Source organism: Enoplosus armatus, chromosome 1, assembly GCF_043641665.1.
Source record: "Enoplosus armatus isolate fEnoArm2 chromosome 1, fEnoArm2.hap1, whole genome shotgun sequence".
Classification (NCBI taxonomy): domain Eukaryota; kingdom Metazoa; phylum Chordata; class Actinopteri; order Centrarchiformes; family Enoplosidae; genus Enoplosus; species Enoplosus armatus.
This window is the reverse complement of record NC_092180.1, coordinates 9,354,606-9,382,562: the sequence shown is the minus strand read 5'-3', so window position 1 is coordinate 9,382,562 and position 27,957 is coordinate 9,354,606. Positions and strand designations below refer to the sequence as shown.

Sequence of the window (27,957 nt, the reverse complement as noted above, 5' to 3'; positions counted from 1 at the left end):
CAATTTTAAAGTTAGCTAAATGTACTGAATAAATTGTTGTCATGGATAAATGTTTGAAACATCCAACACCTACCATACAAGTGGTAGCACATTAGGTTACATCTGACAAAAATGGTTGCAAACGACAGATGTGAAGTAATATATGTTTCATTAAGTTATCAATTCACTAACTATGTAAACTACAGTGTTTAATCCTCTGGAGCTAAAAAGACACAATTTACCTTGAGTGTATTTTTGGACCTGCCCTCCTCCTCCTCCTCCTCGTCTGGTCAAGTTCACAGTCTAACACTTAACACTTGTCAGTCATCCCGGTGAGCTGTCTGCCGTGAAATGGCATCTTGCCTGAGGCTTGAAGCAATCAATGTCCATAAAATCCCCACACAAGGTACACAGGCGACAACCATTGTTCAGACATGTTTTTCACCAAAGACAAAGAGGTACACACACGCTATTCAGATCAATAAAAGATAAATAAAACATTACAGAATCAAAGACTTTGTACAAAGTGCCATAAATAGTCTAAAGTGACAAAAGTAAATGACAGCCACATTTTAATGTTACATAATCATCAGTGTAAAATAGGACAACAGATGAGCAAGTGTTAGAAATGTGATGATTCAATGATTGGATAATGGTTGTGGAAAAGCATACAGCATAAAGGTGTGTAGGTCCAGGTAGTGGACAGCAACAATTACATACGAGAGCTTGTCTAGAGGTACAATATGGATCATTTAGTAGATTTATATGGAATCGTTTTTTTAGAAAGATTAACTCAAAATAATCTTAATTTACCAGATTTAAGATGAAATGTCTGGAATGCTTGCACCAGTGCTTTTTTATACAGCATATTTAGCTTTAGACATGTACATGCAATCCCCGACTAATTTGATCAATATGTATATGTGTCATTTGTTAGGTTGATATAATGTTGCATATTTAACTTTGTGTATAAAAGTATTTTATTTGTTGAGTAATAGTTCTTACGTCTCCAACTTGTGGTCAGTTTATGAAAAATGTAAATCCCTTACAGTCGGACAACATTATTATCAACATGTGCTAATTTATGAATATCTGCTAGGTGTACCTGCTGATGTGTCGTGTGAGCTTTCCGGATAAAGAGGTCTTTGAACGGGTACTTCCAGTGCTAAATGTGGCACTGGCGTCTCTGCACCCACTGACTGATGAACAAATGTTCAGGGCACTGAATGCAGGCAGTGTGAGGGGGGAGCTGGAGTGGAAGGACTTCCAGCAGAGATTAGACAGCCTGGCTGGATTCATGGTAAGACTCTTGATATGACTGCATGGAAGAGTACATAATGATTCAAGCTTTTGTTTCAAAGGTTTGAATGTTGTGTTTGTTTTGCTGTTTCTAAGTGCATCATTTTCACTTACACCTAGGAATTTAGAGGTAGTGTTGGAAGGACTTAAATGACTTACAGTGTGGTGTCCAGTTTAATCTATTAAAACCAACACATTTTTATAACCTGTCAGAAAAAGTAACTTACATTAATAACTTACAGTATCTGGATGGACAATAAGGGACAAGGGGGGCAATCATGTCAATTAATTGTACCATTATATTTAAAAAGATTTTGTGTATCATTTGTGTTTGTAGGTGAGACGCAGGGATGGCACACGGATGCTGTGTCATCCCTCCTTCAGAGAGTGGTTGGTTTGGAGAGCAGATGGAGAGAGCACAGACTTTCTCTGTGACCCAAGGTGAGACCAAAAGTCAGAAGGTTCTTAAGATGCATGTACTATAAGTCAGCAGTGAATACACCAAGAACAAGTGTGAATTGGTAAAAGTATAAATTCTTGCCAAAAAATACTTTTATTGGCAGGGTAGAATTTAAGCCATTTCTGAACAATAAGTACTGTACGCATGTCTACAGGAGTGGCCACGCTCTCCTGGCCTTCATGTTCTCCAGACAGGAGGGCAAGCTGAACCGGCAGCAGACTATGGAACTGGGACACCACATCCTCAAGGCTCACATATTCAAGGTAACAGGAGCTGTGATACTATGTATATAACTTGTTATGTAGGTTTATGACTGGAACTGACTGTACCTTCTGAATGCCCTCAATTCCCAAAGGCTTCACGCAAACAAGATCCTGCACTTTACTGTATATTACTGCATAGAAACAGACAAATAAGAGTGAACCCATGTCCCTACCATCACCCACACACATTAGCACTACTCATATATATAAAAGCCCACAGTATGTTGAATGCTGTACTGTTTGCATGCATGGCTCGCTCTCTGTACATACTGCTTTACTCCTGGGACACAATTCAAATTCTGCACCACAGATCTCATCTGAGCAAGCTTAATCTCTCTCTTTCTCTGTCTCTCTCTATCTGTGTCTCTCTCCCACACTCTCAGGGTCTGAGTAAGAAGACAGGTGTGTCCTCCAGCGTACTCCAGGCCATGTGGGTGAACTGCAGCACGGACAGTCTGTCCGCTGCACTGGCCTCCCTGAGGAACCTATATACACCTAACATCAAGGTGACATGCACCTGCTCTACATTAGAAAAACACTCATGTACCCCGTATATATTCTTATGTACAGAGATTTATCATTCATCTTTTTCACCCTGCAGGTCAGTCGTCTGGTGATGCTAGGTGGAGCTAGTGTGACCTGGTGTACAGAGGTGATAGGACACGCCCCCATCCTGGCCGTCCACGCCCACCTGGGGCACGTGGAGATGGTGGCTCTGCTGCTTGAAATGGGCGCTCCTGTAGACGGGACCACCGACAGCGGCATGACGCCCCTCTGTTTGGCTGCCGCTGCAGGACACGCCGACATCATCAGCCTGCTCTGCAAGAAAGGGGCCAAGGTCAGTGTCATTTCTGTGCAAAGAGGAAGAGACACAAATGTGGGTTTGGAGGGCGTGACCAGGATAATTACAATGGATAAATCAGATTTAAATCTGTGACAGAACACTCTGTCTCTCAGTACCTTTACACCAGTGATATCCCGAACAGCCCTGGTTTTACATTCACCACAGTTTCAGGATCTATTCTGGGATGCAGATGACATAAACAGTCCTGATCTAGGCCAGCGTATTATAGGCTCCGGCCAGGACCGGTGGTGTAAGTCCTTCTGTGTACCCCTCTGTGCCAGGTGGGCCATGCTGATAAGAATGGCCAGTGTGCGCTGGTCCATGCCGGGCTGAAGGGCCATGCGGAAATCATCAACATCTTGCTGGGCCAGGATTGGGGAGCGGAGATCCCCACTGACCCACAGCAGCACCACAGCAATGAGACTGTGACTGGGAAAACACAGGCAGCACAGCAGGCGGTTACAGCTGCAGCTAGTGTGGGACACATACAGGTACGCATCAGCTCAAGGTCCTAAAGACAAAATCATTTTTAACACTCTGCTGAAATTGATTTTTTTCATGTAGAGCATGGCGCCTGTCCTTGCTTGATGTAGATGATTTATTAGATGCGTTTGCTCTGGTCAAGGTCTGTGGGTGCTTTGGTTTTTGTTTCTGCACAGCAAGCCAGAAATACAGAGGACTGTAAAATTGTGTTTTCCTGCAGGTGGTGAAGGGCTTGCTGGACTTGAAAGATGAACAGCTGGCAGTGCAGATGGACGCTCACGACTCTCTCTGGGGAGAAACGGGTGCAGTTCTTCTATCAGTCAGATAAATTTAGCTTTCTCACCTCTTTCTGCCCATCAGTGTGGTTCTAGAGTCATGCTCAAGAGCTTTATGATCGCATTTTTCTTGCTCTGTGCAAGGAATTAGTATTAAACAGCCAATTTACAAATGTGAATTTGTGAATGCACAGTGAGCTGAGGAGTACTAGATACCACTTACTGGTTTCAGTATTATGATTTTAAGATGCTCTGGTTGATATCACATAGTTGATTCGATTGTAAATAGTTTTTTGTTTTTAGCAGAAATGGCACATCACGTTTATCACACAGAATATCTTGTCCGGTCACTTTTGTAGCATCTAAAAGGCAGCTGTTATTCAATTGTAATACTTTTACCTCTGTCACAGATGCGATAGTGCAGCTTGCAGAATTCTGTTAGGTCCATTTCCTGAAAGCATTTCGGATGAAGCCTGTATCTCTGCCTACAGCACCATTAGAGTATAATTCTATTACACAGTCCCCTCCAGTGCTGTGGTAGAAAAAGTGAGAGCATGAAATACCCTCTGAAACATTCACCTTTGCATGTACAGTACTAGTGCTTTGTTCTATGTTTATGTTTAGTGTATCATTGGATTACAGTCCATTTGCACAGATGAAATGATCAGTCAAGGATACATATTAAAGTCTGATAACTTCACCAGGGAGACAGAGACAGTAGTGCACACAGTGTATCACAGCTTTTGAATATTCCCTTTAATAAGAATATTATTTTCACTGGTTCAGTTTGCGTATTTAAAGCAGCAGCTTCGCTAACCCTGTTACTATTTTGTGCAGCTGCACAAAGTCACATTAAACAAAGACTACTAGACCTGTTTTTTTTTTGTTTTTTCTCTGTCTCATATATGACGATAACTTCTCTTTAAAGGCAGCATTATTCAATCGATTTGTTCACTGAAGCATGTGGTCACATGAAACATGATGTCATTTATCAAGGGTACTTAGAGGATAGAGAATGGCATCAATACCTTTATCTCCAGCTGCGCAATTAGCTGAAGGACTCGCATACTAAAAAAAGGGCCAATGATCATCGTTTGTCAAAGTAACACTGGCTGGTTAACGAGGGTGCAACTTATCTAGTGTGTAGAGTTATGGTTGGAAATAATTGTGTTTCCTTTTGTTGCTGAAGAGGAGGAATAAGAAAGAGAAAGTACAGGTGTCTGAGCAATTTTGATCTCCAGTACTTATAGTATATGGTATAGTCGGATATCTAGATCTGTATCAAAACAGAAAATATTAAAACTTTCCTTTAATTCAACAAATTAACCAAATATATAATATGAAGAGCTACAACACCTGTGTTGGAATCAAATAGATTATGGAAATAAGCAGCCTTGTTTTTCTCTCCGTTTCTCACTCCTGCTCCTACTTCTCTCCTAAATGTGTCAATTACATATTCTTCTCCGCCTCGTCGTCTCATCTCTATGCCGGCCCTCTGTCAGTATTGAGCGCGGCAGCGGGGAGAGGGAGGATGGAGATGTGTTCGTTCCTCCTGGAGCGAGGGCCAAACCTGGAGATACCCAACCGCCGGGGGATGGTCCCGCTGCTTAGTGCCACCAAACACGGACACACACTGGTGAGGAGGCATGGGATGTTCTTCACCCCCCCCCCTCCATTTTTTTGGAGTAATTATCCTCCTTTTTCCCAGGTTGCAGAGTTGCTGCTGAAACAAGGTGCAGATATCAACGTCAGCGATAAGCCGGGTCGCACTGCTCTCATGCTGGCTGCCTCTGAGGGCCACATGAGCACTGTTGAACTCCTGCTATCAAAGGGTGAGCATCCCCACCTTCCCCACTATTATCTTAAGATGTTTACTGAACATATATGAACCTGCAGAACAATATTTGTATTGTTTGTGGTCCCAGGTGCCTCTATGTCCTCTGCTGATCAGGAGGGGCTGACTGTACTTAGCTGGGCCTGTCTGAAGGGCCAGAAAGGTGCAGTGCAGCTTCTGGTGGAGGCAGGCGCAGACCTGAACCAACCAGACAGACAGGGACGGACTCCTCTTGACCTAGCTGCCCTTAACGGGGATGCAGATACAGTGGGTTTCATACTGTTGTTTACATGATGTTGATAATGTAAACAAATATAGAGGTTTATTTGAAATACTTTTATTTGCATTTACTTAAAAATTATTTTCTCCCTGTGATTGGGATGCAGTTTATAGACCTTGTTGGAGAACATAATTGTCTCACTCACAACAACACATTTTAAGCTATTTTAGACAAATGAAAAAAATCATAATTACTAAAATAACGATAATAATAATCTGCAATCACGGTTCATGTGGAGTAAGAAAATTCAAACTGAGCATTTTGACACTCATTCATGTCATCTGTTGATCAGCAGGACAGTAATCAAAACTATCTGATGATCAAAAATCATCAGGACATAAAAGGACAGACAGTTTTGTTGCTAATGTCTGCTGATGTAGTGAAGCATACAGTGTGTAAACAACGAAATTATTGAAAAATCTATCTTTTCATTGCTTCAATCTTAAATTTAAATATAAATATAATATGTTGATATTACTCCTTGCGCGGCCAGGTGCATTGCCTGGTGGAACATGGAGCGGTGCTGGAAAGAGCCGACAACAACGGTGCCAGAGGTTCAGACCGGGCGGCTGGCTGCCAGAACCCGGCCCTGGTGGCCTCGCTACTTAAGAAAGGATCCAAGATGGGTATAAACAGCATGCTTACCGTTACAGCCCTGCAGTAAACCCCACCTCTAGGAATTTTATTTACGAAACAGAATGTTCCAAAAGCCATTTAATATTATACGACATAGTTAAACAGCTCCACAAACTGCAGTACAGCCTCTAAAATGAGCATAAAGTGGAATCAACACCACTCTGGCTAAACTGACTACTCAGAGTATATTTATATTTCTATCTGACTTAAACCAATCAGTGAAGACTCATCTCACTTGGATAGATTTGTATGTATGTGCTATACTATTGCACCTGCACACTCTACTGCATTTATACTACTTTACATTAGCCTATTTTACTCCCATACAGTATAATGTTACTCTCTATTCTGCAGCACCTGCAGTTTTGCATCCTCTTCTCTAACTCCCTCTTTGCCTCTCTCTTTCTCCATCCTCGGCTGCTCACCTTCATCAACTGAAAGGCTACAGGACGGCTCCCCATGATCGATCAGGTACATGATTTATGTAAGACACAAAGTAAAAGAGACAAGGCGAGACAGATAATAGAAAGATAAATATTTGTACCCCTCCATCAGGTCACGCTACATGGGCTATGGCTTCCTCCAAACCAGACATTCTCCTCATCCTACTGCAGAAGCTGATGGAGGAAGGGAACATACTTTACAAGGTATGTTATGGTGAATGTTACAGACAGCGTGTTTTGAGGGTGTCGCAAACCCTGCAGTCTTTTATTTAAATAGACTTCAAATGAGGTGTTTTTGTGGATTAGTTGTCAAAAATGGTCTTCCCTTCTCCTTTCTGTCTGTTGTTTTATCCCCCTCCTCCTGTGTGTTTCTCAGAAGGGACGTATGAAGGAGGCAGGCCAGCGATACCAGTATGCCCTGAGGAAGCTACCTCGTGAGGGGCAAGGAGAGGAGCTGAAAGGGCTTAAAGACCTGCGGGTCTCCCTCTATCTAAACCTTTCCCGCTGCCGCAGGAAAACCAATGTAAGGCCCGCAGCTGTATCAAACTGCTCATGCACTATTTAGCACTGGCAGGTTTATTAGACGCTGATGGGGTGGCAGGAGGGCTGCCAAGGCAAGGTAGATGGTTCCTTGAGATATATAATTTATCTGTATCAGCATAAAAAGATAATGTCAGCAGCGGTATAGCTCACTGTAAAAATATCTCTTGCTTTTCAGATCTAATTTCATGTCTCCCCGGTAAACACAATGTACGTGTAAGACCTGGAAGCAGGTGGTGACATAATGAATAACTGTGTGCTGTTAGTGTAGAGATAGATGTGTGTGGCCTGCAGCCAGATTTGGAACCCACCCCGGTGATGACAGACGTCCTAACAGACTGTGTAAAAATGCCATCCTTAGGGTCACTGTGGCCGATGAATAATGGAGCAGATAATGTGATGTGATAAGGTCACTCTCTCTGGCAGACCAAGCGCACTCTCTTTCTCTCTACAGGGGGTTATTTACAGTGGACGTGCGAGTGGGCTGGCTAAATCCACATATTATATCAGAATGCAGGCAGTGAGGGCCAGCAGAGAGACTACATGATACCTCATCATTAAACATTCAACAGCAATGTTCACAATCTCACTTTCAAGGCTGCCATTTTGACCTCACTCTCAAGGACAGAATCACAATGTGTTCAGTGTCATTAAATATTCACCTGAGAGTGATGATGAGAGCAATAAAAAAAAACCCCAGCAGTTTCTCCGCCTGTTTCTTTTCCTCTTTTTCTGTTCCTGTGCAATAAAAAACGATTGCAGCGTGAGTTTGGTTTCATTAAACAGGCTTCGATCTTCAGATCCATATAATGAAGATGCAAACACAAACGCTATTTTTATCGGAATTGGCTCCGATTTATTTCTGCAAAACAAACATTTTCCAGCCCAGTCACTTTAACACACAGCTGATCATACAGTGGGTTTGTCTGTTGCCTGTGCTGTGTCTAATATTTAAATTGAAATTCAAATACTAAATGCACTTTCCTATCTGAAAACACAGGATTTTGGCATAGCTGAGGACTTTGCAACAAAAGCCCTGGAACTCAAACCCAGGTCTTATGAAGCGTATTATGCCAGAGCACGTGCCAAGAGGAGTAGCAGGTACAACCATATTAAATGATGTATATTATTTCAGTGCAGTATAATTTTTGCTCAATGGAAAGTCACTCTTGCAAGAATCAGCAATTCACAGGGATGCTACATCTCTGTGGCGCTGTAAATTAAGTATTTTTAAAGTTCCTTTGTTACTCTTCTCTGTCCTCCCCAGGCAGTTTGCTGCAGCGCTGGCAGACCTCCACGAAGCAGCACGACTCTGCCCGTCCAACCGGGAGATCCGGCGCCTGCTGGTACGGGTAGAGGAGGAATGCAAACATCATCAGAAGGCATCCAGCAACAACACGGCACAGGGTTACAACAGGGACCCTCACACCCACCACCATCAAGCCACAGAGGAGGAGACAGACGTCTATTCACAGGGAAGTTTAGAGAGGCAAATCCCAGCAGAGCAGAGTGATGCAGAGAAGGAGGAAGAGAAGGATGAAGGTGAGGAAGTGAGCCTGCAGTGCGGGAAAAGTCCCGAATTTTGGCCTCTGAATCCGTACGCTCCAAACAGGACTCTCCCCGGAGGTGTGGCCTTTGGTTTAGCAGATCAGTCGCCATGTTTCCCTCAAGAGGAATACGTGCAGAACCAACTGTTTGTGGACTTGCCTGAGCCTGTTCCTGCTATCAACAGGCAGACCCAGAACCAGGGCAGCAGGACTCATCACCACTGCCACTCCCTCCAGTCAGGGAACAGAGTTGGGGGCAGGCCTCTTTCTCTGTGTGGCCCCTCCAGTCCTCTGCCAGGTAGACACATCTCCACCTCCCTGAGGCCTGCACCGGTGCTGGGTATTGACATTGGCCCCGGATCAGCCAATGAACACTCTGGACACAGCCCCACTGAGCATTACCACCCCATGTCCCCCAACAGCTCCTCCCCACCTGGGCCTCTCCAGATGTACCAGCCCCGCTCCTCCAGCTTTTCCAGAGGCTCTGACAGACTCTCTACCCACTCTGTGGCTCTGGATGGCCTGGCTCTTGCTCTGGGGTCTGGTATGGAGGTTAGGAGGGAGGGTGGTGGAGGAGGAGGAGGAACAGCAGGATCAAGGGGCTCCAGCTCCAGTCAGGCCTCCAGTGGGAACCTATCAGACGGCGGAAGGCAGCAGGTGCCGGACGCCCCGTGCCCCATCAAGAGCAGTGGTAGCTTCAAGACAAAGCCTGAGCTAAAGCCCCGGCCCTTCATGGGAGTAATGGACAAATCAGTGCGAGTCCAGGGCCAGCAGACCTCTGGCCTGAGCCGGCAGGGGGGAGGAGTGGAGAGTTTCAGTATGTCAGTGATGGAGTTTCAAGGGTTCAACAATGAGTTCAAACGCGCTTCATTCCAGGAGCAGCACTCTGGAAGTCAGGCCAACAGCCAGCAGCAGGGCCGGGACTTTGGAGAGCGGCTCCACCACCGAGAGGCCAGAGGCACGGCATCCTCCCAGCTACGCTTCCCTGATGGGAGGCACAGACAGGCGAGCCTAACGAGAGACAACCCGGCTCTGCATATGGCTCCCATCAAACCCAAACGCTCGTTTATAGAGTCCAACGTCTGAATATAGTTTATCAAAGCACAGAAACAGGCTGTTTTCAACAAACTATGTCCCACATAAGGTAGCAAGGGAGACTGGTTTGAGAGCAGCTCCCTTCCCTGAGCCTGTTTTGTAGAGTTATGCTGCTGCACTGCATTTACAATCTAGAACCAGTGTTCAACTCAGGCTACTATGCTTTTGCTTACATGTCTACAGCTACACTAGTGTATTCAAGAAAAACCAGGCATACCTTAAGTAGGGATTTAAAAAAAATAAGTAGTATATTGTCTAAACTTTTAATTTATTATATCAAATATAGAAGTCAGAGAAAGCTTTGTGCACGAATATAAAAAAAAAACCTCATGCTGTTAGTGGCAGGATATGACCATTTCTATTGTCAAGTGTCTTTTAAAAAACATTTATATTTGTACGGTGTACACTATATTTGCAGATTATATATATATTTCCCTGTAAGTGGTTATCTGTCAGCATTACAGGCTTCAAAAGAAATTACTTTGTGTACTTGAGATTCTTTTTCTTGGTACATTTGATAAAAACGGCACTGTACATGACATTGTTGGAAACTTCTTGTCATAATCTAATATTGTATTGATTGCTTCAATATCCACAGTATATGTTATTTATTTTTGCATAGCAGAGGACATATTCATATGAAGTGTTTATTGGTTTATTTGGACACAGAGAGAGCATTTACACAAGCAGACAGTCGAGGATAACAAATCTTAAGAGACTCCTTACATTGCTGTATGTCCATAGTTTTCATATAAACTTTTCAGTCATACTATGGATTACAGAATGTTACCACATTATTATTGGGGTATAATAAAATGTTAATGGAGGACTACATTTCTACATCTAGTTCTTTCACAGTATAATCCATAAAATGTTGCCTAAGCTTCAGAGTGTGTATGAATGGATAAATGAATAAAAGGTCTTTCACAGTTCAACCTAACTTAACTAAACATTGCATTGTGGACATTGCAATTTCTGATTATTGCGTAAATGGCTTCATTAATTTCATTTAAAGCTGGATGTTCGCTTGTACAGGGAAGTAAACCCTAAACTACTATGGCCAAGCACTCTTCCGACAGGGTTTGTAAAAAGCAAGGTCCTGCAATGTTCAGAAAATCTAAACAAAACACATATATGTATGTATTATATGTAACGCTTACCAGCAGATAGTGCAAATAGTGTTTTAAGTTAGATAACCTTACAACTTAAATGTTAATAAACATTACACAATGTTAATTAAAGCTCCATTAAGCTATATTTCTAGGGGTTGTTAGTATCGCTGATCCAACTGCAAATCAACACTCCAGTCTGTAGCTCTATGTAGCTTTCAGACACTTACAGGCAGGTCATTGCTTTTTGGTTATTCAGTCAATAAAAAGTAAAAATAAAAAGTGGACACAACACTAAAGGCCTCCAAATCAAAGTTTTTTTTCATTATAAAGCACTTTGTTTAGCTTTCTTCAGAATCAGGATCTTTATTGATACATATATTATAAATGGAACTCATTTTAAGATAAAAAAGAAATCTTTTTATCTTTATGTGTTTTCTGTACAGTACTTTTGTTACTCAGTTTAACAAACCAGAAAACTGGTCATTATCAGCCGAAACAAATCACTTCCTTCTTTCTGCAAAATGACCTAAAGCTAAAGTAAATGAGTGACTGATGAGGAAACATTTAGCAAGGCTAAGAGGAGGTGGCACACCAAGCCTTAGATAAAAGGCAAGTGGATATTAAACCTGCAATAGCTGATTTTGAGGCTACTTGGGGGCAGCAGAAACTAATTGTGAACAAAACGCTGACATATCATCAGATAGTCAATATGGTGAACTTGTTAGCAAACAGTTGCTTATTTACACATCCAGCAGTTACCGAGCAACATTATCATTGATTTGGAGTTGTGTTTCTGGTCACCTGATGAATGTAAGTCCAACATTCACTCTCCTTAACTCTGTTTTTGGTCTCTACCAATTCCTGAGGGAGATACCTGTCTCTTTAGCTACTAAATGCTCCACTATGTTCACCAGTCAGTCGCCAACTGTGTCCGTCTGCTGTTCGGTGCTGAGCAGGTAGTGAACAGTCGAGTTTTTAGAGACGTTTTGCTAAAAACGACACTGTGAGCGGTGAGAGTGAATCAATACAGTAAACTTACGGGCCGAACAGCTGAAAGCTGAAAGTGACCTGAAACTCGCTATAAAGCCTTGTTAATATGAAAATATTCATTATAGCTGCTTTAAACTTGCATTCTCTCTGGAGGCCAAAAGGAGCACTCCCCTGGGACGCCCATATTGCTCTGCATCTACTTGATGAGTAAGCAGGCAACTGATTTCCAACATTATGGCCATAAAAACTTAATAATCTGAAAGATTTTGCCTTTGTGCTCCCCAGCAGTCAAAAATTGCAGATTTGCAAATGAGTGCCAATGAAGAAACTACAGTGTACAGATGCCTCAAATGGAACAAAATCAGATCTGTACCTGAAATGCTGTGGCACCCCTGTGAGCACTGTACTCTGGTCTCTGTCTACTTTAGGGAAAATATTTGGGGCACTGTAGGTCAGCGGTCTTTTGGATGCTAGTGGCTGGTCTTCCAGCGGCCAATAGCCATCTTCAGCGTGTAGTTAGGGGTGAGCAGAGTGGTCAGTAAGGGGAGGTTGGTCATGGGGCTGGACCGGTTCTTGGTGTTGATCCAGCTCTCGATGGCCTCTCTTTCATATGAGTACCCATCTGAAATGTCCACAGTATACTCTAATTACACAAACAAATCCTTTCAAATTGAAAAAACAGACTTTGTGTCTCATGAGCTGACTCTAACATATATGTTGTGTCATTATATGTAAATTGTGTTAAGTGGAAAAGGTCTGATCTGCGCTTACCAGCAGCGATGACTGGCTCCCTCATCGGCTCTCTGGTGATTGGACAAAGGAACTCATCAGGAATGCCTGAACACATCGAATCACTCTTCAGCTCCTCCACCTTCCTCAGGAGTTTACTGCGCAGGCCTACTGACTCTACAGACACACACACACACACACAAACACACAAGCAAGAGAATAAGGAAATGTGCCAGAAAAAAGAAAACAGACAAGACTGTGTGTGCTCTCATTAAAAGACAAATCACTGGAGCATCAAGTGGAACAAGATGAACTGATCAAAACATATAACATCAACATCAAGGTTTTGAGCATTTGTTATTCCTGCGTTTAGCGCTTTTCACTCTTGGATGGCAAATGTGAGCGTGGGTGAGAGTGAACATGGTGGGAGCAGACCATGTCTGCTGACTGTCTGTCCAATTCAAAGTTAAACACTAAGCAGGCACTCGAGGGCATTTTAATTTGACTACTGTTGTTTCAGTAACATTGTTTAACAGAATCTGACTGGCAGAGTAATTAGAAGCATTTATTAAAGTTTAAAAATGAGTGATCTCATAAAATAAAGCGCCAACTACAGCTGAATGCAAAACACTTTGTAGACTCCCTGATAATCTTACTGGTACATTGTGTTTCATTTTGTTATGCTGCCTCACGCTTATTGATTTCACTCCCACCTTTGAAAAATATGCCTGTTTCTTTCATTGCAGTAGTTATAACATGTTGCTGCCTCACTACTGTTCTCTGAGTTAGTTCTGCTAAAAAGGTGGGATTCATGCAACGTTACTAAAAACAGAACAATGTGAACACAAGCTGTCGCTGCACTGAAGCTGTGTAAACTGAGGAGTGATTGACAGCGACTGTGGGATGGAAATGACGGCATGGCAAAACAACAAACATTTGCTGACAACTACATGACGAACACTGGCATAGCTGGTAGACTGACATCAACAGCATAACACTCCTACTTCAGCTGTGTGGTTGCAAAATCTTGCAGGAAAAAATAAAGTCTGATAAACCTACATTTCCATGAAGAAAAAAATGTTTCACGCAGACTTGGAAATAACCAAGAAGATATAATGATATAAGGTGTAAATCCACTTTATACCTTATGGGAAATACTGTTTTGGGGATTGGGTTATGTAACTGATGAAGTGCTCCAGATTAAAGTCAGAACTGCTGAAGCCCCAAAGCTGAGTACTTTTACAGTGCAGCCTAATATTATATAATCTTGCTAAGTAAAACCCCCATTAACATTCATTCATTCCTTCACCCTTACTTTAATTTAATGTGTCGCCTTTTATCCTTGTAAATAAGTACAAAAATCCTAATCCACACACGTCCGTGTTCATTCTAACAAGAAACCAGGCGTGTAAGACCCATAAAACTAGGTTTATAGTCTTACATTTCAGACAAAAGCAAGCATTAGGACCATGAGAGATTATTGCATTGCACTCGCTGAGCAGTGTGTGATGTTTGTCTTTCCTCACCTATGTGCAGCTCTGACGCCAGTGTTTCCTTGGTGAGACGGAGCAGCTCTGTCCCATCTATGTTGTTGGCCCTGAATTTGTCCACCAATCCCCCGAGGCCTTCCTCCACCAGCCACTCTGACACGTCCTCCTCCGACCAATCGGCGACCAGCAGCTTTGATCGGCCCGCTGAGGTTCTCCCTGAGAGGGTGAAGCAAAGTGAGAGTGGTCGGTCCTTGACAGCTGCAGCACCTTTTGAAAAATGGCCAAATATCCTCCATGCAGGACTATCCTGGAATCCTGCTGACTAATTATTGATTAGGCGGCTGTGGCTAGCACAGCTTGTAGAGTAATATAAATAAATGTCTGGAGGTTTCATCGACATTTTTATTGACAAAAGATGAAACTAAAAGGTGAGACAGAGTCAGACAGAAATGCTAGACCAAACTTGGCCCCTGCTGGTAAACACATGACTATTCCTAATGGTGGTATCTCATTCACTGATTTCTTCAGGCACCCCAGTGTAATATACTATGCAGTAAGGGATACTTTCTTCCTTCCTACCTTCACTTGATGTCAGACCAGACTTCTCTGAAAAAAGGAATAAGCAACTGTAAACATGAGCAATGCAATGCAATCTCTGAGCAAACTTGCAACACTTGAGACTGAAGAGTGATTAAGGAAAAGAGAGCACTCTTGTACACAACACCTGTGTCCTTCAGCACTAGAAGAAACTGGTTTAACAAGACATCTCAGCACACAGATGAAATAAAAAGCTACTAGTATTGAGGTGCAGCTCTTCCAGTAGGACTGCTGAAGATTTAACTTACATTAGTCTTTCTTAGAATAGCCATATTTAGCAGAAAATATATACATCGTCTTGAAGGTTTTCTGATTTTCAGAGCTGGCAAACAGACTGCCAGCTGCGAACTGGAGCAATAAAACCTGGTCTGTGACTGAGTCCTGTTTGCTGTTGTTTAGTGGACAACTAACTCTTTCCCCCTTCATGTCAAGTGTCAAGAGTCAAAAAAAACAATATGTAAGATAAAAAAAACTAACCTGGCAATGACTTCCCGCCTTTCCATCGAACACAAGGTGCAGTAAAGGAGGAAGCCACAAAAATAAATTACAAGACAAAACAAATGTAATTAATCCTCAAAATAGGTTTTACTCTATTGGAGTGATGTGTGTGTGTGTGTGTGTGTGTGTGTGTGTGTGTGTGTGTGTGTGTGTGTGTGTGTGTGTGTGTGTGTGTGTGTGTGTTTTCCCACCACTGCATCCGTCCTCCAGCCTCCAGATGTTTACAGTCTTATCCATAGATCCTGTAGCAACTAGTGGTGACGTTGGAGAGAAGGAACATGCTGTCACGTACCTGCAGCAGAGGACAGTAAACACCTGGATGTTGGTTCTGTTAACACGTTTTATCAAACTAAGACAAATAGCTTAGTCCTAATATATCAATTACAAAGACAAAGCAAGAGGACTGAAGTGAAACAAAAGTGGAAACAAAAGGGGATAGCTCTCTGTCCTGAGCTTCGTAGCAGCAGTAAGGGCCCTGCCTGAAGATCTGAGACTGCAGTTCGGCTCTTACAGGGTTAAAAGGTGGGCACCTCTGCTCAATACCAGACCTAAATATGTAGCAGGGATGGAAATGTTCTCCATCAGATGGCCAATTCAGTGTTGGCTTACCATGTCAAAGGCTGCACTAAGATCTAAATAAGGATCAGATTTTCAGTGGATTCAAAAAAGTCAAGGCAACGTTAACAAGGACAATCTCTCTAAAAGCCGGATTGCTCAGAAATGTTGATCCACAAAAGCTAGTCGGCTTCAAACGTCTCTAAAACCCTCCAATGAGAATGTAGAGAAAGGCATGCACTAACGCAGCCTCAAGATACTCTCACACTGTTAAATTACCAGTTTGTCTAAAGTCAAATGAGTTTCCTGGAGGTATTTTGTCAAGTGTTGTGATTTACTTTTTCGCCATTTATCCACTTTCTCTCAACTTGCCTCATCTACTTCCACTTCAGTTAGTGATTTTCCAGAATGACTTTCATTTTCCCCACTGAAAGGAAGTGAGCTGACTGCCTTTCAATCACAGGTGGCTTGATGGACTTATAAATAGCGTGGAAGTGCGATCATTCAGCTGTGGCTTATATGTGCATGTATGAATAGGGGGAGAGACAAAGTGACAGAAGTTCTGCCTTTTTATAAAAATGCTAAAGTGATGTTTTGTGACCACACTGGGTCATCTTCTATTACAGGTACTGTCTGTGTCTCTGCCTTCCCTACAGGTTGTTGTGAATGACAGTATCAAAACCTAAATATATCAATGTGACATCTTATCATATTTGTCCAGTGGAATACCAAACAAAATAGGTCCAGAAATGCAAAATATACCACCAATACCAAGTGTTAGCATTGCAAAGCATCTTGCAGTGGATTTTCCTCGAGAATGTTTATTAAAGAGAAACCTGAGTTTGTTTGTAAACAGAAGAGTTTCCACCAGTTGCCAGAGAAACTGTGTGAAAGACCTCTTTTAGGGATTCTGCACAAATATCCAGTAAGTGGTGGCGTACAAACAGGGGTGGGAAGCCAGAATTATCAGAGCATTATCCCATTATCAGAGACAACTTCAACTGTTGCTCAACCTGTTTGTTTCAAATGTTTATAGAGTTTTACCAGAAAAAACCCTTTATAATTTTGATCATATTCAAGATCTCAGTTTTTAGACATGAAAACCAAATTTTCTGTCAAGATACAAATATGTGAAAGGACATTAAATTATATCATGAAATAACTATTAGGTAATAATAATGTATCTACCTCGGGGCTTCATGCTTATATTCAATGAAAAGTCCAGTAAACAAAACATAACCACATAAATATAAGTGAGTATTTACCTCTCGTGCTGGTTCAGTGTGTAAAGCAAAACGGCATTTTCCTGCAAACAGACAAAGAGTTAAAAACAAAATATGAACATTATGTTATGAATGGAGCCGTAAATACGTGAAGTCTATAGTAAAATATTTTCCTACTAAGTAAATGAATAAAAAGGAGAGGTACTCACAGTATCGTAGACTGTGACAGTTTTGTCCACAGAACTGAAGGAAATTAAAAAGATATGATTGAAACTATGTGCACAATATTTTCAAAAACAAACTATTTGGCAGCAGCACGTTCAGAGCCACGTTCACTCGCTGAGGAATAAAGCAATCCATGTCTCCCTCCAGTGGCTCCACTGAAGTACTGCACTCTTATAGTTGTGTGGCCTACTTATAAATCCAGGCAAACTATCTATATTTTACATCAATCTCTTGATCCCAAACAGATCAAGACACGGATACTGATCTATTAAAGATCAAGAGACGGAGGTAAAATATAGCATATGACTTGCACCTCCAGCAATTTATTTTGAATTCCTCATGAGGTAATCAGGATGGTTAGAAATCTTTTAAATGTGTCTGTTAAAGGAACATACAGGTGGTTTTGCATATTTAATCCAATGAAATATACTTTTGTATATAATTCACATAATTGCTGAATGTTTACCAAAGTGTACCAAAATAGACCAGGAAGCCATTGGCTGAAAATGTATTTCAAACTTGCTTGAAACAGATTATACTTACATCACAGTGAACATTTTGTCTGCTTTGTTTTTGTCAGAGAGTTTTTGTCTTTGCTGTATTTCCTGAACAGCTGCCAGGACTTGATGACAGCTCAGGGAGTGGTGCATTTGTCTAACCGCAACAGTCACAAACTCACTCTTTAAAATAACATTACTATGCAATATTAACACAACTTGGACAAAAAGTAAAGATGAGTAAATGATAGCTGTGATGGGTCACCTAGTCCAATTGATTTTCACACTGCACAGGCACGGACAGAAAATATTGCCTGGAAAGTAAGAAACTAAAAACTTAAAATAAGCTTTTGGAAAATGGTTGTCAGTAGAGTATATACATTAAAAGTCACCAACACGCTTCTTAAAGATCCTACCCAGACACAAGCAGCTGCCCATCTGAGGAGTACGCACAGGAGAGGACCGGAGCCGACTGGCCAGTTAATGTGTGCCGGAGCTGCATCTTATAGGCTACAAGAGGGAGAGACAGAAACACCTTTAGTTTTACACACAAATGAGTCCCCACTGACTTGTGTCGAACTGACCAGTAAGACATTTGCTAAATATGTGCATAAATATAATCATTAACATAGCATGAAAAACAGAAAAAAAGGGCTTGGATTGGCAGCTACTCTGTCGTACAGAGTTGCTGCCAATCTGATATATTACGAACCAGTTACACAACTGAAGGTTGTGCCTCTGAGGGCTGTAATCAGACTGGAGTTAGTTGATACAGAAACTGCACACATCAATATTCAGCTTGTCTCTAGTCTAGACAACTAGTGCATGTGCAGAGTGGAGTCTCTCTAACACAGAGCCGAGCCTCCAATTATCCAGCGTTCACACTATAACAACACCTCACGTGTAACATTCAAATTCTGTCTTGTATGGCGGCACTTTAACACTTGTTAACTATACAAGAAGTCTTCTACAGGAACAGTGTACATAGATAACCCAGGTTTACAATTCAAATTGTAATAATGACAGAGAGAGAGAGAGAGAGATCTTCGAGTATCTAAAGAGTATCCATGTCACTCTACCTCCAGAGCTGAACTTGCTAATGGCCCAGATCTTGAGGAGACTGTCTTGCCCACATGATGCCAGACGAAACTGCACGACTTGACCACCTAAAAGTCAAAAACAGAGAAAGAAAATATTGTGCGATCCCAAACAAAACACAGACTGTACTCTAATCTTTCACAAACAACACAATCAGCCTCGACATGAGGCGACGAGTCGGCAGATGTTATTGTCCCAAACAGTGAAATTAGACAAAGGCCAAACAGATCAGCTGTGCTCTGAGTGCCGTCTTTTGGGGGTCGCTCCTGCTGCCCAAGCAAACTCACTGGCCTACACCACCTTACTAGCTAGGAGATTGGTGCCATTTAAATGGAAAGATGCTTCCCCTCTTTCTTTTGCACGCTGAATTTCAGAGGTCATGCAGTCACTAAAACTTGAAAAATGTATATATACACGATGGGAGGATCTGTATCCAGATTACACTCTACATTCTTCTACCTCCTTAGACCATGTGGAGGAACTGGATACCCAGTGGGGAGGAACTGGATGCCCAGTTGATAGCTGGAACTGATTAACCTACAGGCTAGGTAGGTTTAATCTAAGATTTGTTATTGCTTCATGTAATGTAACTGTTACAACAGTATTATCACAGATCACAGATGTATTGACATCAGTATACATGTTGAAGTTTTATATTTTCATGTACAGTTATTTTTCTCCATTATAGTTTAATCTTTGAATATTACTTAATATACTTAATGGTAATTTCATCTCAAGTAAATTACAGGTCAAAATGTAATGTTAATGTATCTTTTATTTACTGTTGCTCTTATAATATATAATAATACATTTCAGTATTCAGCTGTAAAATATCCTGCCTCTGTACATATCTCTGTTAAACTTTTTAATTACCAGATTTGAGGGATTCTTGCCAAAAATGTTTACAGTACAAGTTTATGTGAAAAGTAAGTAGTGACCAACATATAATTCGGATTTTCTTTCCTCTCCGATGCTACCAGAAACACCGGACTAAGCCGTGTGCCACAGAGCAGTTGATAAATACACAACGATGGTTCTCACCACTGAGGATGCTGGGAGCGAAGGTGCAGCAGGTAACCCCCAGGTCGTGGGCGTTTTTCTCCGCATGGAGCTGTTTCATGTCCAGGTCCCACAGGCGCAGGTCTCCGTAGGTGGAGCCGGTCATGAACACCTGACTGCAGGGGCTGAAGGAGCAGGCGACCAGTGTTGTGTCATTCACTGCTCCGGTCCTTCACAAACACAACCAACAGCAGCTGCATCAACAGGCACATCACGTTTAGTTTAATTAAACTTTATTGACATTGTTCATGGACAGGAGGGTTGTTTGCAGAGGTTTACAGCTCCTTTTGTCAAGATATGAGAGAGACTTGTAATGTCAAAACATAGAGGACTAGAAACCAAACTGATTGTCAACATTTGCATATAAAAATGTCAGCTATCAACTTTACCTGCGTAGCTGTTTGGAGGGGAAATCCCACAGAGCCAAAGTGCCATCAGAGGCACCAGAAACCAGGTGGGCAGAGTCTGGAGAGAGCGCGCAGATCCTCACAGGACTGCGACCAGGATGCTCCAGGACGGCCTCGATCTCACCCGTGTCCATGGACCAGACCAGCGTGGTTGCATCAGTCGAACACGAGACAAGGAACTGTCCGCAGGTGCTGAAGCAGCAGCAGTGGACGCTGTAGCCATGTCCCGACAACGGTGAGAAGGGCAGCTCCGAGAAGTCGCGGGTGTTGTATATCCTGAGAGTTTTGTCCCCAGAGCATGTGGCTAACAGTTTGGCAGTGAAGGCGCACCAGTTGACATCGTCTCCATGGTCTTGTAAAGTGCAAATTAGAGACGTCATTTGGAGAGCCGGTCCTAAGGTTCACACAGAGGGAATGAAAGGAAAAAGGTTCACAGGGACATGATGTAGCAATATATTCCATCAGTTTCTTTTTTCCACGCAGCACAGCAGAGAATTAGCAAGTCCTGAACTTGAAAAACACATAACAATGTAAAAATGATTTATCTCATTTTATACTCCTTCCTGATTAGCTCACATTGTTCCCTCAACCAGAGCTGTTTTTAATCTCAAGTCCTTAAGAACAAGTCCAGGTCCAGCCACAAGTCTTGATAAGCAAATATTCAAGTCTTTCAGGTCTAAATACAGATCATTAACCATAAACCCGAAATGATTAGTCAGTTAATTGATTTGCTGATTGTATCAGCAACACCTTTAACAATAAATTAATGGTTTAAGTCATTTATCAAGATGAAATGCCAAACGTTTACATGTTCCGGCTTCTCAAATGTGAGAATTTGCTGTTTTATATCGTAAATTGAACATATTTGGTTTTGTCACGACGGCTGCCTCTGGCCCTGTCTCCAGCCACTTCTCTCTTCCCCCAGGCCCATGCACATTACCTAGGATCTTTCCAGACTTGCCATTCTCCATCTACCCACCAGATGCCCTCAGACTTTCCCACCGGCTCCAGTCACCTGACTCCTGCATCCACCTGCTCACCTGTTCCTCATTCCCCAATCACCCCCCACAGGACTTATACCAGCCATTTATCTCCACCTGCTCATCAGTGTGTAATCTGTACGTGCCTGCCTGTACCCGTTTACCTGTGAAGTATCTACTACTTCTGTTTGGACTTCATAGCTTTGCCTGTAAGCTTATGCATCATCACTTGACGTTTGGGTCCTTCTCCTTGTTGCCTCATACACACCTGCTTTACAGGTTTTGGACTGTTGGTCAGACAAAACAAGACATCACCTTGGGCTTTTGGAAATCAGGCAGGGGCAGTTTTACTATTTTCTGACAATTTATGGATTAAGTGATAAATTGATTGTTTTTTTTTTAAAAAGGGAAAATTGTTAGTGCAGTATTAAAGAGCATTTGACATTTTTCCCTCCATTTTTCTTTTTGCAGCATAAAGACACAAACGTAAAACATGAACACAGTGAAAACACACTAAGACAATTGAAGACATTAAAAGTGCTGTACTATGTACGCAGTTCAGAATAAGACAAAGGGTGTGTGATAAAAGCAACAAAAGCTGCAACACAAAGAATAAAGATAAGAAAAATAATGTGATAAGCTGTATGGGTCAGTTTATAATGTATTAGAATTAAGAGCACTTATTACACATGGGATAAATAAAATAAAAGATGTTTTTTTTTCAATTGTTCAGGGATTTTAAAGGTTAAAAGTTGAGATATTGTCTCAAAAAATCAAAAGTTTTCAGGGACTCAAATATGAAGTAAGTCCTCATTTTTAGGTTTTACTGGAGTCAAAGTCTCAAGTGTACAGCTCTGCCCTCAACATTAGGCTGTGTCTAAATATCTGTTTGAGCAGCACTTTAGTTCAACAGCAGACCAGGGAACAATGAAAATCCATATATTTTTCCTTTTTAAATCTGGAAACACATCACTTCTCTAACGGACCAAGAAAAGGCAGAAGACAAACAACAGTAAAGCCACAGGGACACTGTGTCTGTAGTTACTGTAGCTAAGGCTCAAGCTAACAGTGCAGCAGAGCCGAGAAGCAACGTTCAACTTCCTTCTTGTTTTAAAGTGAAATATTATTCAGCGGCGGGGAAATAAAACTGTGGCGAAACATCCCAACAAGCAAACTCAGACGGTAAATCAAATTAAATGTAATGGTAAAGTTATCTACAGCTGAATACACCAGCGTGTAATACCTTTCTCCGTCGTGTTGTCGCCTCAGCTGAATGTTGTTTACTTCCTCACTGAACAGCTGGCCGTGACGTAGCGCGTTACGTCACCCTTTGCGTAACTGGCGTCTCTGAAGACGTGAGCTCAGAAGTCATGATAACAATTCATGCACTGTTGTTAACATTTTTTAATTGTATTAGGGAGAAAGCTACATTTATTAATTCAACGCGGTTGTTTCTAATTTAAACTGAATGTTATTTTGAGTCTCTTAAATATGTAACCAATAAGAAATGCATGTCAGTAGCTAAACTTTACGCAGAAATGTTTGTCACCGAATTGAATCTTTTATATTCAGTCTTGTTTTGGATTTTTGTTAACGAACTGGTATGAAGAGACTTGTTAGTACATTAAAATAAAGAGCTCTGAAGTCAGGACTTAGAAATTAAGCCTCATATTTCACAGACTTTAAGTGGGTGAACACTGAATCCACTGGAAACTGTAGTATGTGTAATATTTAGTAATTACACTGCTTATAAAAACTGATGGTTTTTAGCACTGTGGTTACCTATAATTCATCACTGCGTATGTTTTAGTATTTATTACCTTGATTATTCTTGACTCACTGATTTAGAACCTGCTGTACCTCCAGATGAATTCACATCTTGAGATGAGTCCTTCCAATTCAACATAGTTTACTCCATGACAGGTACTCATGTATTGATGACCACCCATTATGTGATAGTCTACTTGTGAATCCACCATTTTTACTCAAGCACTTCACAAGTACAATTATGAGGTACTTTACTGAAGTATTTCCATTTTATTCTACTTTATACATCTACTCTACTACACCTCAGAGGGAAATATTGCACATTTTTTACCCCACTACGTTTATGTTACCTGAAGTAAAATTACATATGCAGGACTTGTACATGTAATGGAGAACTTTCCAGTGTGGCATTGTTACTTTTACTTATGTAAATTATCTAAATACCTCTCCCACAACTGACTTTAAGCATTTTAGCTGTTGTGAAAACATTGATACTCTTTGATGTTTGCATTCAATACTGCAAACTGGAAAATAGGCACTTGCCATATTTGCCACCTGTGTTTATCAAACTGATAGAGCACATCTCCTTTCTGCTGTTCTTCTGTTTGCACTTGGAAGCTATTTTTTGGTTTTAGGTTGCCTTTTTCATCCATATTTTACAACTTCAATTTTTTCGAGCTACCACGACTTCTAAACTGAAAAAATTCTCACCTTGCTTTACATCAATCTAATCGAAAATTGTAATTTTCTAAGATTAAGCTCTGAGACATTTTCTGCCAATTCCAAGAATCCTTGTCAAATTAATGTTTTTGTCATTCATCTTCTCCAACTTTATTTTTGAATTTGCATAATTTTAATGCACATTTTTAGGATACTGAAGGACTTTTCACATTTCTGTTTTTGGCTCCAGTCTTGATAGTAAGGTATTGGATAAACTCTCTACAAACTTTTGACTGTTAAGCTTGAAATAACGTGCCCTTATGCAAAAGTCTATGCCTTGAAATGATCTACCACAATCTATCAAAAGCAGCTCTGTAGGATGGAATTGAAATAAAACAAGTTGAAGACATTTACGTTGAAAAACATCCTTTTAATAGGTCCGTGCCACACACTAGTGAAAAATAAAGCTCCTACAAAAGAATGATACTTTTATTCCACAATATCTTAAATAAAGTAACTTCAAGTACTCTTGACTTGGGTACAAAAAATCTAGCTGCCTCCATCAGGCCACAACACACAGCAAGGTTCAACACAGTGGTTACAAATGGCCTTAGGTCCTCTGTATTGTGGCAGATTACGAGGAAATGCATCATGGAAGCATAACTGAATGCTTTGTTGTTCCTTTTTTTTCTGCTATGGTGAGGAATGATTTCTGTGTCACTGTCCAACTTTGGAGGCCTTGTTGGAATTGAAATCATATAAAAAAATAATGTTGTCATAAGAATGAAAACTAAAAACAATAACATCCCCTACATGCCCCTGTTGGAAGGGTAGGCACTACCAAGATTAAGGATACCACAGTGTTTGCAGAGGATATGTATATACTGTACAAACAATATTTATGATAATGTTTTCATCACGTTCACTAAAATAGAATGCTACAATCATTCTAAGGCATAAACAATATCTTAATATTCTTAAACAATTTTTACACATCGTTCCAAACAAGACATAATATTGACATTAATAAACAGTATATACACATGAATCACCATTGTCTAACTGTTCCTCTGCTGTTCCTGTAAATAAATGCAGTTTTACAGTTTGAACAAATGAATACAGTCCTCTGATGCCCCAAAGCACTGAACAGTGTAAACAGTTTTTTTTTTTTCTTGGCTTCGTTTGATATTTGGGAGAAAAATTATAACACAAAGACACATTCCTTTTTTTTAAATTCAAAGCAGTTCAGCTGATTCTTCCTTTTCATAGAAAATGAAGTGGACCTTGATTCATAAATAATTATTACAAAATTAAATACATTCACTATAATACGATTAAATAACAAAAGACTATTTACAAGTAGTGGAAAGTATTCTAGCGCAGACACATCAGTGACAGTTGAGGATTAATTCAGTGCAGTGTTCTGAGACAGGGAATGGTATTGCACTACGACACCCCATTTCTCTGGGACTCTTTGGGGCTTTTATCCCTGTTGTAATAAAATCCAGCGCACCTCATGTAACGACTTTTTTTTTTTTCTCAAGGTGACATCTCTCTTAAGCACACCATGGGTTCCTTAATAAGGATTTGACTTCTTCTTCCGTCCTGCAAAGCCACATTCTCCATCAGAAAACAAAAATAAAAGTAAAACCTGGTGCTCCAATATGAAAAGATGAATGGGTTTATGGGGAGAATCTGAACAGACTTTTTAGTTTGTTTGTTTCAGAAGCTCAGTCCAGCGCTTCTCAAAGAACTTCCTCATGTTATGGCCAGCTCGACCAATGTCTGAATTGTCTTCATTGAATTTTTCGCAGTTATCAAAGACCAAGTTGACATCAATGATGAAAGTCTCAAGGTTTTGATACCTGAAATTAAAAGATAAAGAAAGTACAACTTACACATACTGATACGTCACATACTGTGGTGTAACTAAAACTTATTTTCTGAAAAACACTTCTGTGACTTTAGATTCTGTGCAAAGGCCTTGAAGGCGTTCAATAGAAACAGAACAAACAGAAGTGATGGGGACTTACTGGCTGCTCACAAGCTTCTCACGTATGGTGGAGAAGTCCATCGGTTTCTTGATGACCTTCCTGTAGCCAGGGACCGATTTCAGGTTGACGGGGGTGAGAAAAGGCCATGCATCCTGATGCCGCTCCAACTCAGCAAGGAGTACCCTGTTGAGCACACAAACACACATAAACACACACACATGGTTAGACACAGGCAAAGAATTTTGTTAAGGAAAAAAGCCTCACATTGAGAAGCTGGCTATCACTGAGACTTTTATAATTTCTTCTTCCTTTAAAGCAGCTATAATCAATATTTTTATATTAACAATGGATCAAATACATTTCACTCGTAGTAACGAACTCGCAGAGAATCATCAACCGACTCTGCAATTCTCCTCAGCTCTGCACAGTGTTAGTAGCGTCTTTTAGCAGTTGGTTCACATTTTGGATCGCAGTAGGCAGCCGTTTTCAGCAAAAAAGCTCTAAAACGGTGAACATAGTGGAGCATTTAGCAGCTTAAGAGTCAGATATTTCCCTCCGGAGTTGGTAGAGACCAAAAACAGAGCTAAAGGAGAGTGAATATTCGATTTACATTGCAACTTTTTGCTAAAAAGCTTGCCATATCAACTTTAAAAGTGATAATAATGTCAGTTTTGTGTTTACAGCTTGTTTCTGCTGCCCCCAAGTGGCCAAAAAAATCAGGTAAAGTTTAAAGTTCATAGTTATGTAAGGTCTATGTGACGTCTGTGTTTTTACAAGCTAATGCCAACCAATACTAGCCATAAATAAACCAGGCTTATAGCTGACAGAAAAAATACCACTCATGAAAAGTAATACATTTTTATTGTTGGGGAAAAAAGGCAAAAAAAGAGGGTTAAACCTTCTTAAAGGTAAAGATAAAGTGAAAACACATCAGCTACTGTACAACTGTTTAGAAGACGGAGATAAATAAATGAAGGATTCAACAGAAAGACAAGTATGAGCAAGCCAGCGCCGCATACCTGCATAATCCCAGGTCCCTGTTGTTGTCTCTAGCTGTCTTGGCTCGCTTCACACACACAGGGCTCTCCTGATTGGCTGCTGGCAGAGCAGGTGAACTCTCCTCTGTTTTCCTCTTCCTGCTGGTGTCTTTTGCTCCTTTCTTGGGTGTGTTGCTGGCGCTGGCTGGGTCGTCCTCCACTTCCCCGTTACCTGCCTGCTTCCCGTTCTTCTTCGCCTCTCCACCTTTCTTACCAGCTCCTCCGCTGGATGCTACTTGTTTGCTTGGAGGTTTTTTGTTTTTGGGTGATGGACCACTTGCCTGCACAGAAAAACAACACATTCACTGAGGTCTGGTGCAATTAAAACTAATAGTTTAGTGTCCACTTAGACCGATTTATTATACTAATATTGGCCTTTTCTAAACTATTAGTTCAATTTATCAAATCTTATTATTTAGTTACCTCCCTGACCACATCTACCTAAAATATTATGTAAAGCTGGGAGAAAAACCTGTTGTTTTCCAGCTTCACAGGATTAATATGAATATGAATGGAAAATTTTATTGTCACTTAACGGGATAAAGGCCAAATCCATGCTGCAGACAATAAAAGTTGAGAGGAAATGTAATAAAACTAGGGGAAATGTAAAATGTTTGAGCAAGGGGCGTCCTGGTGGCCTGTTACTTAAGACGCATTTCGAATACTGTGATGGCAACGTCCCCGGTTTGAAGGCCGGGCACCTTTGTTGTACATCTTTCACCTCTCAACTGTCCACTTTCAAATTAAGGCATAAAAAGCCCCAAATACTTTAAAAAAATAATTATTTGAAAGCATGAAAATGGTGCAAAATATCATCCATCGACAGTTTTAATTAAAAAATATCTGATTTGACTGTCAAATACCAACATTGACAAATGCTGAATATGCTGTGATACCTTGGATATGCAGGCTGGGCAGTACCAGTCTCCCTCTGGGATACAGGTGATCTTGGGTTTGTGGCAGTAAGTGTGGCAGCCTTTGTCACAGCCATCACACAGCAGGAGGAGGTCCTCGTTATCCCCCTTCCTGCATATCTGACAGTACTAAAAAAACAAGTGCAT

General features: G+C 41.1%; 3 protein-coding genes across 10 annotated transcripts in view; 1 reads left to right on the top strand and 2 right to left on the bottom strand.

Annotated features, from left to right (window-relative positions):
• LOC139295233 (protein TANC1-like) overlaps positions 1–9,969 on the top strand; it is a 31,294-nt gene extending 21,325 nt beyond the window's left edge. Inside the window, exons 13-27 of the mRNA XM_070917416.1 lie at positions 1,079–1,279; positions 1,616–1,719; positions 1,893–2,001; positions 2,385–2,507; positions 2,603–2,839; positions 3,127–3,336; positions 3,549–3,630; positions 5,106–5,435; positions 5,529–5,704; positions 6,211–6,343; positions 6,795–6,824; positions 6,909–7,000; positions 7,173–7,319; positions 8,337–8,437; positions 8,604–9,969. Coding sequence (XP_070773517.1) covers positions 1,079–1,279; positions 1,616–1,719; positions 1,893–2,001; positions 2,385–2,507; positions 2,603–2,839; positions 3,127–3,336; positions 3,549–3,630; positions 5,106–5,435; positions 5,529–5,704; positions 6,211–6,343; positions 6,795–6,824; positions 6,909–7,000; positions 7,173–7,319; positions 8,337–8,437; positions 8,604–9,969 — 3,441 coding nt within the window. The remainder of the gene's footprint in view (positions 1–1,078; positions 1,280–1,615; positions 1,720–1,892; positions 2,002–2,384; positions 2,508–2,602; positions 2,840–3,126; positions 3,337–3,548; positions 3,631–5,105; positions 5,436–5,528; positions 5,705–6,210; positions 6,344–6,794; positions 6,825–6,908; positions 7,001–7,172; positions 7,320–8,336; positions 8,438–8,603) is intronic.
• Positions 9,970–10,611: 642 nt separating this feature from the next.
• Positions 10,612–22,720, bottom strand: wdsub1 (WD repeat, sterile alpha motif and U-box domain containing 1). Its single transcript, XM_070901796.1, has 13 exons — positions 22,682–22,720; positions 20,441–20,852; positions 20,034–20,221; positions 18,974–19,060; positions 18,311–18,404; positions 17,382–17,415; positions 17,215–17,255; positions 15,586–15,686; positions 15,374–15,391; positions 14,879–14,905; positions 14,336–14,515; positions 12,852–12,986; positions 10,612–12,702 (listed from the first exon to the last, which is right to left on the bottom strand). Exons 2-13 carry the CDS (start codon positions 20,836–20,838, stop codon positions 12,551–12,553), a joined length of 1,455 nt encoding a protein of 484 aa, XP_070757897.1. The 5' UTR covers positions 20,839–20,852; positions 22,682–22,720; the 3' UTR covers positions 10,612–12,550.
• Positions 22,721–24,274: 1,554 nt separating this feature from the next.
• Positions 24,275–27,957, bottom strand: part of baz2ba (bromodomain adjacent to zinc finger domain, 2Ba) — a 64,095-nt gene continuing 60,412 nt past the window's right edge. For all 8 annotated transcript variants that reach the window (XM_070916195.1, XM_070916278.1, XM_070916509.1 and 5 more), the window contains 4 exons: positions 27,793–27,939; positions 26,879–27,177; positions 25,899–26,042; positions 24,275–25,730 (listed from right to left, as the gene is read on the bottom strand). In XM_070916195.1, the coding sequence (XP_070772296.1) occupies positions 25,574–25,730; positions 25,899–26,042; positions 26,879–27,177; positions 27,793–27,939 (747 nt within the window). In that variant the 3' untranslated portion in view covers positions 24,275–25,573. The remainder of the gene's footprint in view (positions 25,731–25,898; positions 26,043–26,878; positions 27,178–27,792; positions 27,940–27,957) is intronic.

What these genes read in the sequence shown, in the direction of transcription:
- wdsub1 (XM_070901796.1), bottom strand. Translation starts at nt 20,838, where the DNA reads ATGACGTCTCTAATTTGCACTTTACAAGACCATGGAGACGATGTCAAC. An exon ending in CCCTCCAAACAGCTACGCAG is followed by an intron (nt 20,222 to 20,440) that starts GTAAAGTTGATA and finishes GTGTTTGTGAAG; the next exon opens with GACCGGAGCAGTGAATGACA. An exon ending in TGGTCTGACATCAAGTGAAG is followed by an intron (nt 14,516 to 14,878) that starts GTAGGAAGGAAG and finishes TCACCCTCTCAG; the next exon opens with GGAGAACCTCAGCGGGCCGA.